This window comes from Vombatus ursinus, unplaced genomic scaffold, assembly GCF_900497805.2.
Source record: "Vombatus ursinus unplaced genomic scaffold, bare-nosed wombat genome assembly UNPS02009148.1, whole genome shotgun sequence".
NCBI lineage: Eukaryota > Metazoa > Chordata > Mammalia > Diprotodontia > Vombatidae > Vombatus > Vombatus ursinus.
In genome coordinates, this window is record NW_020948926.1 from 1 (window position 1) to 13,061 (window position 13,061).

Sequence of the window (13,061 nt, forward strand, 5' to 3'; positions counted from 1 at the left end):
GGACTCCTATTTCCTCCCTGTCAGAGGACCCCCATTTCCTCCCCACTGGAGGACTCCTATTTCCTTCCCTTCAGAGGACCCCCATTTCCTCCCCATCAGAAGACCCCCAGTTCCTCCCCACTAGAGGACCCCCGTTTCCTCCCATGGAGGCAGCACTACTTGGGCTGGATGGGCCATATCCTTCCCTTCCCCGAGGCCTGGCCTCTACTGCCAGTGGCTACAGGGACCAGACTCTTCACATGGGCTACCTACTCTGGATTTCAGCCCATCCCACCTCCATCCAAGCCTCCTTTACTCCCGTCAGACCAACCTCACTCAGAAGCTGGCCCCCAGGACTGTTCTGGGCTGGGCTCTGTCCTGCCCTCAGGTTCAGATGATCGCTCTCTAGCCCAGCGCCCTCGTTTTGGACAGGCCCAGAGAATGCAGGGGATTTGCCTAGGAAAAGCCCCACCCCCCTGCCCCTCACCTGGCGCCAGGCTGGCTCGAAGGCTCCTCAGCTGGTCGTGTCTCCAGGGGCAGAAGCGCAAGCAGGGTGGAAGGGGTCTCGATGCCCCACTGTGGGCTCGAGGAGCCCTCGATGGGCGAGGGGAACTCGAAGGGGCCTCGGGTTGCAGGGAAGTCCATCGGGGCCGGGGTAGAGAAGGAGAAGGGCCGGCTTCCATGCAGAGAGAGGGATTCTTGGCCAGGCTTCCTGCTCACATTAGTGGCTGGGCATGGAGAAGGGAGAGGGGGAGGGAGGGGAGGAGCAAGGAGGGGATCCTGAGGGGCCACAAGTTCTAGGCTGGGAGATTCTGGAGAAGCTTCATCCCCAGCAGAAAGCAAGGCTGGAAGGATGGTGGAAGCTGGGCTCCCACGAGGTAAGGAGGAGCTCAAGGTGTCATCATCATCATCATCAGAAGCCCAGAAAGGATCTTTCTCCAAACCAGCAGTCACCAGGGGGCCAGGGGGCTCAGGTTTGTCTTGGAGGGTCCCCAACATGCCAAGGAATTGAGACTCTGCTTCCTGAACTGCCCAGAAATGCTGGCTCTGGCCAGCTTTGCTCTGTGAGGTGAGTGTTGGGGAAGGGACATCCAGGACAGCTGGTGGAGAGCCGGGCTCAGGGACCCGGGGAACCGGGTCCCAGCAGCTGACAGAGTCCCCTTCTGAAGCACGTTGGTCTGGACGGTCTACAGTGGGGCAGATCTCGAGCTCTTCCACACCCAAGGCACCCCCCTCCATCTCATCCTGGTGGTGGAGAGCCGGAAGGCCTGGGCAGATGTCTTCGACACACAGTTCTGTCCCTTCTCTGCTCAGCTCCCCTGGGTTCATTTCTTCCTCTTCATTCTGGGAATTCATGGGTGTGAAAAGGCGTGGTGGCTTGGGTGGAGGAGAGCCAGGTTCTGGTGCAGGGGACCCCTCCCCTTTGTCAGGGGGTGGTGAGAAGACTTCTCTGTCCACGTCTCCTGCAGAGTCTGGAGGTGGCCCTGGGGATCCTGGCTCCTGAAGGCCGGGGGGTTCATCCAGAGCCCCCCAAAGGCTCTCTTCTTGCTCCCAGCTTCTCTTTGGGATGGGAGGGGGGCTCCTGGACACAGGAGGGATGTTTACCATCTCTGATGACCAGAGATCAGTAACCACATTCAACTCTTGGAAAAAGTGGCTTTCCACGCTCCTGGGCTCTTCCTCAGGCTCCGTGGATGCTCCGGGGTTAGGCGACCTCTCCTGCTCAGCGCTCACTCTTCTTCGGGGCCTGGGACAAGCAGCCTCAGGGGCTTCTGGGTGTTGGTCCGCTTCCTGACGCTGGCAGGGGGTCTCCTCCTCTGGCTCCCGGCTCGGTGAGGGCCATTCGGCTGCTAAGGAGGGGCTGGGTCCTCGAAACACAGGTGACTCCCAGCCAGCAGGGGCCACACTCCAGCCGTCAAGACTCAGGGGTCCGGAAGCCTCTGGCGCCGATACTGAGCCTCCTCCCCCTCCCCTGGGAGCTTCCTGAGACCCTGCCATCTGCACGTCATCATCGCCGGCCTGGAGCGCTCCCAAGGCCCCCCTCTCTGCGGCTGGGGCCGAGAGTCCGTGCCCAGCATCGGGGGGCAGCCTGCTGGCGGCAAAGGCGTCGAAGGTGTCGTCCCACTCCGGCAGGGAGGGCGCAGTGGGGGCCGCTACCAGCGAGCCGCTGGGGAGAGAGCGAGCAGGTGAAGCACACTTTAACGCTTTGTCCGCCACGAGCTCCTCAAAGAAGGGGTTGCTCTGCAGGGAGGGGAGGAATGGGTTGGTAGATCCCAGACATCTGGGGGAGGGGGCAGGGGGGGAGGCAAAGGCGGTGGCGGCGGCAGCGGGTGCAAAGAGGTTAGTGCTTAGCATGCTAGCAGCGGCAGCAGCGGGAACAGGAGCAGGGGGGGGGCAGGGGAGGCTGCCCGGAGGAGGCGGCGCAGGCGCATCTGGGCCAGGTTCTACCTGAGGAGACACGTCCAGGCTGCGGAAGGAGACAAAACCACGGGCCTCCTGGTTAATGTCTGGTCCTGCTGCAGACCCACCCATACCAATGAGCGTGCACACATGTATGCACACACTCACGTGCACACACAAGCATGCGCACACATGCATGCATACTTAGCATGCACACATGTGCACACTCTCACAGGCACATGCACACACGTGCAAAAACGCACACACACTTAGGTACACTAAAAGGTCAGGGCCGTGAGGAGGAAAGTGTGGACCCAAACGTTCCCCAGACCCTTCCAGGACCCAGGACCCAGGACCCAGGACCCAGGACCCAGGACCCAGGACCCAGGATCCAGGACCCAGGGCCGACAGAGAAAACAATCTGGCTCCATAGTAAAGGCAGGTGGGGCCGGGAGAGAAGCCCCATTGAGGCTGGGGTGGGGAGAGATTTCACTCAAGACCCAATTCTGTGGTGAAGCAGTGGGATCTCTGATGTCCACAAATCAGCATTATTAAGTGACTAGTAAGTGTACAAGGAGCTACAGCTGGGGACCTGGGAATGAAGCCAGAAAGGGCACCCCACCCACCACCAAGGGGCATTGCCACAAATGCCCACTGATTCCCCGGGAGAAGATGAAGCAGCTGTGATCACGGTCCCCAAAGCAGCACCTCTGCTCAGGACTGGGCCACAGGAGGCAGCGCTGGATGCTCCCCTCCCCCCCAGGCCAAGGAGAGCCCAGAAGCATGGTGCTATCACAGGACGAAGATCTGGAGCTGGAAGAGGCCTTAGGGGTCACCCAGCATGACCCCCTCGGGCTGTGACCCCAAGGCTTCCTGTAAAGGACCCAGTTCTACAGAACCAAGCTCAGACATCACTGAAAGTCGTCCACTTTCCCACCAGCCCTTCCACTATGGGGCGACCTCTTCTGCCTGAATCTGTGACCCTGATGGCTGAGGGAGCTCCTACCTAGGGAAGAAAGCCCCTGTGCCCATGCAGGGCCTGCTCGGCAGCTTAGAGCCCTTCGGTCACATTGCCCAAACAGATTAAAATGTAAATGGGAAGTGTCTGAGCAACTAGAAATACAGCACAGCATGGAGATTTGACTCTGCGGCTTTCCAAGGCCATGCGAGTTTGCCAGCGCACTCCAGGGGTTCTGGGCCAGGGTGGGGCAGGGGCAGGCCCTTCAGCACCGTCGCTCAGAGAGAGCTCCACACCTCTCACATTTACACAGAACACGATTCTGCCCATCATCTGAGAAGCAGAACGGATTAGGGGAGGGAGGCCTGGCCTTAAGACCGGAGAGGCCTCCAATACCTAATGGCCCTCCCTGCCGGACCAACCCCTTCATCTCTAAGTGCCCAAGCCCCCGAAGGCCATCCCAGTCTGCACCAGCAGGAACTCCCAAACGGTGACATCACAGGCCCTGGCGCTCTCTCATAATTGACCCCGGGCCTTCCTGACCCCGCATCCAAGCTTGAAACTACCCAACATGACGTGGGCAACAGGCAAGCCAGGCCACAGCACCACTGACATACACTTAGGGCACCTTCCACACGCTAATCGCCCAGATCCCTACGGCTGATTTCAACATAGTTTTCCTTTGTAACCCTAGGCATATTTTTATGCATTTTTTAAAAACACTGTTCAGAGAGGGGGTTAAGAGGCTTCAGCCCAATGCCCCTGGGGTTGGGACACAAAATGAACAACACCTGGGCTAGAGAGGTCAGAGGTCAGAGATGGAGGAATCTAGACTTCCTGTAGTCCAAGCTCCTCACTTTACAGAGGAGGAAACTGAGACCCAGGTTTACAAAGTAGTTTTCTTACAACCACCTTGTATTATTATCCTCATTTTATAGATGAAGAAACTGAAGGTAAAGTGAGTTTCCAAAAGCTAGGCCACCAAGTCAACCCAGGGTTACCCCAAAGTTCTCGGCTCTGGACTAGAAAGAATAATGGTGTGGGCTCTGCTCCTTCACTGGCTGGGTGCCTTGGGCAAAACACTGGCCTCCTCTGCACCCTGCCCAGACACTTAACAAGTCCAGCAACTTGTTTTTTAAAACGACCATCTTTCTGGGGATGGTCCAGAGGTTTCCTGGTCTGCTTGAGCCTAGCTCGAGGATGACACAACCAACCCCCCTCCCCCCCACTGGACAGATGGGACAGCCAGGTGGGACAGATGGGAGGGCCAGCATCAGGAAGGCCTGGGTTTTAATCCCACTCCGACACTGACTAGCTGTGTGTCTGGGGGCAAGTCACTGCACTGCTGGGCCTCAGTTTTCTGAGCTGTAAAATAAGGGGCCGCCTGCATGGTCTCCAGGGTCCCTGCTAGAGCCCAGAAGCCAGGGAAGCCCAAAGGGCCGGCTAGAGCGGAGCCTGACATCTAAGTGACGATTATTTTGATCAGGCCTTTTTATGAGAACAGGGAAGGCTGAGTGGAAGGGGCCCAGAGTCCCCCTCACCACAGCTTAGATGTCCCCAGAGCTGTCAGGAAAGTGCTCTGGGAACCTCCCTCTCCACCGTTCCCTCAGTGTTAGTGCTGGCGGGAGAAGCTGGGGAAAGGTCAGAGATTCAGCCTCCCTAGGAGGGGAGGCCCTCGCATGTTGGGTTTCTGGCCCTCCCTGCTCACTCTCAGCTGAGTAAAACCAGGCCCACCCAGAATGCCGAGCACTTCACAGGTATTAGCTCACATGACTAAGAGGGCCCTCCTTTCTTGGTTTGGTTGGGGGGGTAGACATCCAGGAGCCCCCCAGCAACAAGGTCCAGCCCCCCCTTCCCCGCCAAGCACAAAGCCACGGGCTCGCTAGGGAGGGGGGGGGGGGAGGGGGGAGGGAGAAGGCGAGGAATCAGGATTTTCAAGCTGGAGAGACCTTAGAGGTCACTTGGCCCAACCCTGATGGAGCTGGAGCCAGCCCTGACCCCATCCCACAAGACCAAAACCAGAGGAGGTTCTGAAAGGTTCCTAGTCACCCCCGACACCTACCTCAGCGGGGCTCAAGCCTCAGCCCTCAGGGCAGCTGCCCCCAGCTTGGTCAGCGGCAGGGCGAAGGGGGTCAGGGGCTGGGGCCACACTCTCTTCCCTGACTTGACCTTACATCACTCCCTCCTCACCTGTGGTGCCACTCTCCCAGCCCATGAATGAGTCACCAGTTAGGGGATGGGAGTGGGGGGTGAGGGCAGGGCAGGGCCAGGGACCAGTGAGGAGGGAAGCAGAAGGAAGAGGAGCCACAGCTTGGCCTGGACAACACCAGCCCCACCCTGCCCCACCAGGAGACACACACAAAGCTATAGCTATGGTGTCAGGCGCTGGCCCCAGGGGAGGGCTCCCTGAAGGCAGCTACTCTGAGCTCCAAGGCGCCTTCCTGGCCATTCCCCTGCCTCCAAGGGCAGAAGTCACATGCTCCCAGGCTCCCCAACTCAACATTTTCCTGTCACTAGTTTGGTGCAGGGGAAGATGCCCTAGGTTCAAGGCCAGCTCCACCAATGGTCCCAGGGTGACCCTGAGGCAGCCAGGTGAGGCAGTGACCAGAGGGCTGGACTTGGGCTCCAAGCTGTTACAACCAGCTGCCACTGGATCCCCTCTGGGCCCTGGCCATTTTGTACCCAGAACTCTTCACCCCATCTCCAGGCCCCCACTCCTGCTCTCACATGCTCTAGTACAGAGCTGCCAAACAAAGCTGCCTGAAGTCCCATCAACTCCCTGCCCCTAGATCTTCAGGGGCTCCCCATCACCCCAGGATTCCGAAGACTCGGCCCGGCACTGAAGCCCCTCTCCACACTCATTGGTGGCTTCCCTCTGCACAGCCTGCACTCACTTGCCCTCACGTTGTGCTCACTCCTACCTCCAAGTCCCTGCTCACAGGAGGCAATCTGCCTCCCTTCAGGGTCCAGCCCAAGTCCACGAGGCTGTGCCCTGACCCCCCAACACATTCCCTCCCGGAGCCCGGCAGCACTGACTGGCAGGGGAAGGATGCCGGGACTCTGTGCCAGAAGCCACGTGACCCTAGGCCAGAAATGAGCCTCAGTTTCCTCATCTGTACGATGGGGATCACAACCCTTGTGCAATCTGCGTCATGAGCTTGTGGTGGGCAGTGGAGGGGACAGGAGCACTGGGTAAGTGTGACCTCCTGCCAGTCCTGGCAGGGCATTGCCCCGGGGCCAGGGGGACAGAGTCCTCCAGGGGATGAAAGGTGGGCTGATCAAGGACCCTGGAGGAAGGGAGTCACCATGAAGTCCTCCCCTGCATTTTTACAATTAGAACCTGTTTCTTCCCTGAGGTCGGAGAGAGGGCGCAGAAGAGGCTGGGGCTCTGAACGGGCACCAATATTTACCAGGCACCTGCTAAGGACAGGGCACCCCAAAGGAAGATGAAGGCAGCACCCCATCCTCAAGGAGGGCCCAGTGACGCCAACAAGGGCAGAGAAACTCATAGATCTTGGGAGGCCGGAGCCCTCACTCCCCACACCGACAGCTGGGCCCACGCTCCAGGAAGTGGGGGAGGCACATGGGCTCAGAGGGTGACCACACAGGCCTCTCTCAGCACCCCCAGGGAGCCCAGCGCTGGGGGGAGGGGGAGGTCACCCTCACGGGTTACACTAGTACAATAAAATCAGAGAGTGGGGGAAAATACCAACAAGGAAGGGAAAAGTCAGGGAAGGCTTCAGGGAGGAGGCAGCAATAGGCTGCCCCTCCGAGGAAGATGAGGCCTGGACAAGCTCACCAAGAGATGGGGGCATCGGAATTCAAACCCAGGCCCTGCCTTCTCTCGATGAATTGAGGCAATCTGGCCTGGAGCAGAGCCGGGCTTAACTGGGGGGTGGAAAACAAGGGAGATGCCCAGCCTGCTCTGCTGGCAGGCACTCCAAGGAGCAGAGGCCCCTCTGGGCACCCCCCACCCATCAGCCCTCTCTCCCTCCCTCTGCCTCTGGGTCAGACTAGCCCGGAGCAGCCCAGATCCTGTCCAGGGAAAGGGATTCCACAGCAGGAGGGCCAGGTCCCACCGATGCGACATGACAAGCCCCGCGGCCCATCGCTGCTCCAGCTCAAGCTCACGCGTCCCATGGGCCCCCATGGTAACCCTCACAACAAGGGGCCTCCCTTCCACCCCTGCTGCCTCTCTTCGCATAGGCTCACAGATCTAAAGCGTGAAGGACCTTAGAGGTCACTGAGCCCAACTCCCAGCTTCATCTTACAACAGAGAAAACCCAACTGGGGGGATCCAAGGCAGGATTCACACTCAGGTCTTCTCCAGGTCGAGCACTCCATCCAGCGCTTGACCTCGCTAAGTCTAGGCATCTCTCAGGGCCTTCCGTCTCTCCTCAGCTCCTCAGGGTCAGGGCAGCACCAAGCTCAAGTTTCATCTCCACCCAACTTCCATAAAAGCATTCTCAGCTCCCAGATACTTCTCCTCACTCCTTTCCTCTAACCTGCTCACCAACCCACCTCCTCACCCTAGCCTGAGCCTGCAGCCCCACTGGTCCTACAAAGGTGGGAGCCACAGCTTAGACCCCCACAGCAGCACCCGAGACGTCGGCTTCCTGCACAGAGCTGTTGTGGAACGGGGCGTAGCGGTTCAGCATCCACGGGGCTGTACATCCTGGGCTCCCACACACCCTCCCCATTCCTTCCCACGCAGGAGGTCAAGCACCTTCCTCGCACCTACATTCCCCACCCCCCCCCTCCTGTGTTTCACACACACACACAGACATGGACACAGACATGCACGCACACACGCGCACCCACACACACACACACACACACACACACACACACACACACACACACACACGGTAGGCAGCAGTAGAGACACTGACGGCAGGGACACGGGCCAAGCAGCCAGGGAGCAGGAAGCCAGTGTCCCCACTTTGGGCTGTTTGCAGACTTCAGGCACCCAGGTTCAGGCCCAGCCCTTCCGGCAGTTAGTGAGGTGGCCCTGGAGCCCTAACTGGGACCTGTCCTGATGGGCAGCACATACTTCCTCTGCTGGGGGGTCGGGGAGGCTGCAGTGGGACCAGGCCCAGGGCAGAGACAAGGAAAATTGTAGGGCGGCTTCCCAGGAGGGCCTTGGGAAAACCAGCTAGGCAAACAATGTTATCAGCTGCTTCCTGCACAGAGAGCCCTCCCCACAGCTCTACCCCAACCTCCAGATCCTGGGGTGGGACCCCAGGCAGGGCTGATGAGTAAATGGGACCAGGCCCCCACCCCTCTGCCATGCGGGGCTCCTATCTGGCCTCTACAGAAAGGTGAGGGGGCACAGAGGCAGGCGGGGCATGCTGCTCTACGCTGTCTGGATCGCCTAAAGCTGTTAGCATTGGGAGGGGGGTGAGTGCCCAGACTCCGAGGGAGGACATGGGCAAGGGGGCAAATCGACATCGCATTCTAGCGCCCTCAGAAATCAACAACTCCCCTCGGCTCCTGCCTTCTCTCCCTGGCTTCTGGGGCACAGGCTAAGGGGAGGGCCGGAAAGGACCTTAGAGATCTAGTCCCCCTCAATTTTACAGAGGAGAAAACTGAGAACTCAGGAGGGGAAGGAAGGGATTAGCCCAAGGTCACTCAGGCAGTAAGCAGAAGAGCTAGGATTTGAACCCAAGACCAGACCATGCCTCCAGCACAAGCCGGCCTGTCCAGGGAGAAGGTGCTGGGACTTCTGGAGAGAGAGGTGGCCCAGAGCTGGGTGCTGGGCGTCACATGGGGCCTGCCCTGACCCTGCAGGGCCCCCCCAGACCACAGCCTCACCCCTGGGGCCCGCTCCCCACTGCTGCCAGGATGGCCGACACCCCCAGGGTCTCACCTGGGCTTCTGGGTGTGCTCCTTCCCCTCTCGGGAACCAAACCAGCCGCTCCTGCCTTTCTCCTCCCCACTGGAGGAAGGGTGTAGGGAGGCACCCAGGGCCAGGCCCATCTTCTCCCCGAGGGAGCCCCTGCGGCCTGCCCCATGGTGGTGATGGTGGAAAAGACCCACGCGGGTCTTGCGCTCCTCCTTCCTCCCGTCTTCTCTCTCTGCTGACGTGGATGGGAACACTATGGGCGTGGCCACCTGGACGGGCTTCCCCTCTGCCCGCCGGGGACCCTCCTCCTCGCCAGCCCGCGCTCCAGACTCCTCTCGGCCCACACCTGCCGCGGCCACCGGCTCAGAGCTGCCCCCGGGGGCCGTGTCCGACGGCCCCGTGCCCTCCTCGGCCCGCCGCAGGGAGAGACCGTGGAGGGCACTGGCCGAAGGGAAGGGGCCCGAGATGGAGGCGCGGTGGGCCTGTGGGACAGACGGCTCATCGTTGTAGATGTGACTGCCATTGATGCAGAGGGAAGACCCAGAGCCAGGGTCGTGGCCAGCGCGGGGCAGCCCTGCCTGCACCTGGCTCACTTCATCACTGTAGGCCCGCTTGTGGGTCAGCAGTTTGGGGGAGGAAGCCGAGTCTTTGCCTAGAAGGGGAAGAGAGAGACACGGTGCTGGTGGACGTGTGGAAGGAGAAGGGAAGAAAGGACCACTTCTGGGCTCCACTTCCTTCTGCCCTGGCCAATCTTCCAAGAGCAGCCCCCTACCACCATATCAGACTGGGGTGCCCTGAGAGCAGGAGCTGAGTGTGTGTTCCATGCCTTCTCCCTGTCACTGACCCCCATGTCAGACCACGGGCATCGTCCCCCAAGGGCCAGGGCTGTGTGTGTCCCCTGTGAGGGCGCCCTACACAACTCCCTATCTCCTCCCCAGGGCCCACGGTGGGAGGCAGGCTGCACCCAGGACTCGCCACGCCATGCCACGCCTCGCCATGCCACTCCACTCCTTGTCATGCCTTGCCTCACCACACCACGCCATGCCACGCTTCCCCATGCCACGCTTCACCACACCACGCCTCACCACACCACACCACACCCCGCCCTACTCACCACCTTCGGTGGACAGCCGGCTGTGGCGGCTGGGGGAGCGCGTCAGGTACTCGGAGCCCAGCCAGGCCAGGCTCCCGCTGGTGGAGGAGAGCGTGCTGTCGGAGCCCAGCGAGGTGTTGGACTGCGTCAGCGAGGACTTGCGCAGCTTGTTGCGGAGGAAGAAGGCCTTGGCCTTGGCCTTCTTGCTGGAGCCGCCGAGCAGGTCGGGGTCGTCCAGGGCGCTGCTGGGGATGATGGCCGAGGCTGACTCCAGCTCGTACTTCTTCTTGCCCTTCATCTTGTCCTTGATCTTGCCGAAGGGCGAGCGTGGCTTGTCCTTTACCGACAGGTCGAACATGCTGGCGCTCAGGGTGTTGCGCGTGAACTGGACGGTGACCTGGATCTCGCCGCGCTCCTTTTCCTTCTTGCCCGCCTTGGAGTGCAGTTTGTACCACCTGCATGGGGAGGGGGCAGGACAGACAGAGTCCACGTCAGGGCTCCCCATGCCCAGGGGGCGCTGGACAGAGGCCAACCCGGAGCCCCCTCCCTCTGTCCAGCAGGGTCTCAGGCTGCTGGCTTCCATCCCCCACCCCAACACAGACTGGGACGCGAACCCCATGTCCCCCACCCAGGCCCAGACCCTCATAAGCCAGGGCAAGAACAGCTCACGTTGCGGGGGCTGAGGCCAAGACACACGGCCCACTCATAAAACTCACCCCCTGGCGAGACCCAGAACTGTGGTCAGCAGCACCCCAAACCTCAACAGCACGGGATGGACAAACAAGAGAAAACCACCCCCTGAGAAGGAGGAGGATGGCTGCTCAGGCAAAGGAGAGAGACATGAGACACAGAGAAACAGAGACAGAGTGGGCACAGAGAGAAATCAGAGAGAGACAGAGACAAAGACAGAAAGGAGAGAGAGCGTGACAAAGACACCGGGGTAGGAGGAGACAGACAGACACAAAGAGAAAGGAAAGAGAAATCAGAGAGACAGACACACAGAGAGATTTGAGAGACAGTCTCTCCACGCAGCGTAAGTGGAGACCCTTCTCCCCATCGCCGTGGCGCACAGAGCTCCCTCTTCCAGGAAATCGGGCCCTCACCTCGGAGATAAGGACAGTGGCAGGGTCCCCCCAGATTCCCTCCGTCTTCATCCCACCCAAAGTTCCTCGAAGTCCACTGACAAATATTCATGAAGCCCCCACTAGGCCCTAGGCACTGTGCTAACCACCAACGACACAAAGAAAGACAAAGACCTCTCTAGAACGCACTCCAACTTTGGCCTCCAGCACTCTTCCCTGCCACAGGGGCTCCTTGCCTCTGGCACCCCTTCCCCAAAGGCTGTGCCTTCCTCCCTCCACCCAGCCCCGGGGCTGACCCAAAGGAGCTTCCCAAGGGAGATCCTGGGACCACTGATGGAGACCTGGACAGGGCCTGGGAGGTCACCAGGTCCAACCGCTTTGTTTTACAAATAAGGAAACCCAGGCACTGAGAGAGGTTAAGTGCCATGCCCAGGCTCATGCGGGATTACAGAGTGAGACCTGGAACGGACCCTAGAGGTCAGATAAGGAAACTGAGGCCCAGGGAAGGGAAGGGTCTTCCCCAGATGTTAAGATTTGGGGTTGTTTTTAATTGCTAACATTAATTAGGCACCCTTGATACCCAGACCACTGCACTAAGAACTGTGGCAAATGAAGCCCTTAGTACACACACACACACACACACACACACACACACACACACACACACACACTCTCTCTGGGGGTCAAGATGTCACCGCCATGAAAGGGAATTTGGATGAATTATCGTCTTTGCCTGAAGAAAGTGAGGCCAGGAGACTCCCCCATCCAGGAACACCTCGTGTAAAAGCGTATCTTCATCCACAAAAGTTTGCTATGGGTTCGAGGCCCGCCCTACCATGTAACAGCCTCTTTAAGGCCTCAGGTTCCAGCTCTGCTCACGGGCAGTCCCAGCACTGAGAACAGCTCACATTCTCAGACTGCTCTAAGGGCCCAGCTCTTGGGTAGACTGGGCAGAGGCCAGGGACGGAACCCTGAGGCTGGCGGTGAGTGGACAGGGCGCCTGGGCATCCCCAAACCATAAGAGACCTCTAGAGGCAGGTTCAAATGGGGGCCCTTTCAAAAGCAGGCATCCCCCTCAAGGAACACCCAACCTCACCCCACAACCAGCAGTCCCCCTTCTACTGGGTTCTGCTCCTGGAATCTCCATTTCCTCAGCACCTGCTTGGCTGATCCTAAGAGATCAGCTAGGACAGATGAGAAACTGAGGCCCAGAGAGGACGTGACTGCACCAAGCAACAAGACTTCCGGGGTGCCAAGTACTGGAAGGAAAAAAAAGCAAGGAGTAAAGGGAGCCTGCCCTCAAGGCCTGCGACCAGGGGAAGGACAAGAATAGTGGATAGTAATTATCTAAGGGCCTTAAGGTGTGCAAAGTGCTTTACAAATGTTATTTAAAATAATACCGTATGTATATTATGTGCATATAGCATAGACGTGTATATAAAGATTGTATATGTGGGGCAGCTAGGTGGCACAGTGGATAGAGTACCGGCCCTGAATTCAGGAGGACCTGAGTTCAAATGCAGCCTCAGACCAAACACTTGACACCTACTAGCTGTGTGACCCTGGGCAAGTCACTTAACCCCAAATGCCTTTTAAAAAAAAAAAGATTGTATGTGTGTACACACACATACACATACCCCTTCTTGGCATCACAGCACACAGCAGGTGCCTACTGTCCCACGTCAGAGGAAGGGAAGGGAGGGA

At 59.2% G+C, this 13,061-nt stretch overlaps 1 protein-coding gene across 2 annotated transcripts; it reads right to left on the minus strand.

Annotated features, from left to right (window-relative positions):
- Nucleotides 1–447: 447 nt before the first annotated feature.
- On the minus strand, nt 448–10,813 carry LOC114034949 (rab11 family-interacting protein 1-like). Of its 2 annotated transcripts, none has more exons than XM_027850777.1 (3): nt 10,297–10,813; nt 9,207–9,834; nt 448–2,146 (listed from the first exon to the last, which is right to left on the minus strand). In XM_027850777.1, exons 1-3 carry the CDS (start codon nt 10,778–10,780, stop codon nt 463–465), a joined length of 2,796 nt encoding a protein of 931 aa, XP_027706578.1. In that variant the 5' UTR covers nt 10,781–10,813; the 3' UTR covers nt 448–462. The 2 variants fall into 2 exon arrangements, with proteins under 2 accessions (XP_027706578.1, XP_027706577.1); XM_027850776.1 differs by having other exon boundaries at nt 448–2,446.
- Between the last annotated feature and the right edge of the window lie 2,248 nt (nt 10,814–13,061).

What these genes read in the sequence shown, in the direction of transcription:
- LOC114034949 (XM_027850776.1), bottom strand. Translation starts at nt 10,780, where the DNA reads ATGGGGAGCCCTGACGTGGACTCTGTCTGTCCTGCCCCCTCCCCATGC. An exon ending in CCGGCTGTCCACCGAAGGTG is followed by an intron (nt 9,835 to 10,296) that starts GTGAGTAGGGCG and finishes TTCCCCTTCTAG; the next exon opens with GCAAAGACTCGGCTTCCTCC. An exon ending in GAGCACACCCAGAAGCCCAG is followed by an intron (nt 2,447 to 9,206) that starts GTGAGACCCTGG and finishes CTCCTTCCGCAG; the next exon opens with CCTGGACGTGTCTCCTCAGG.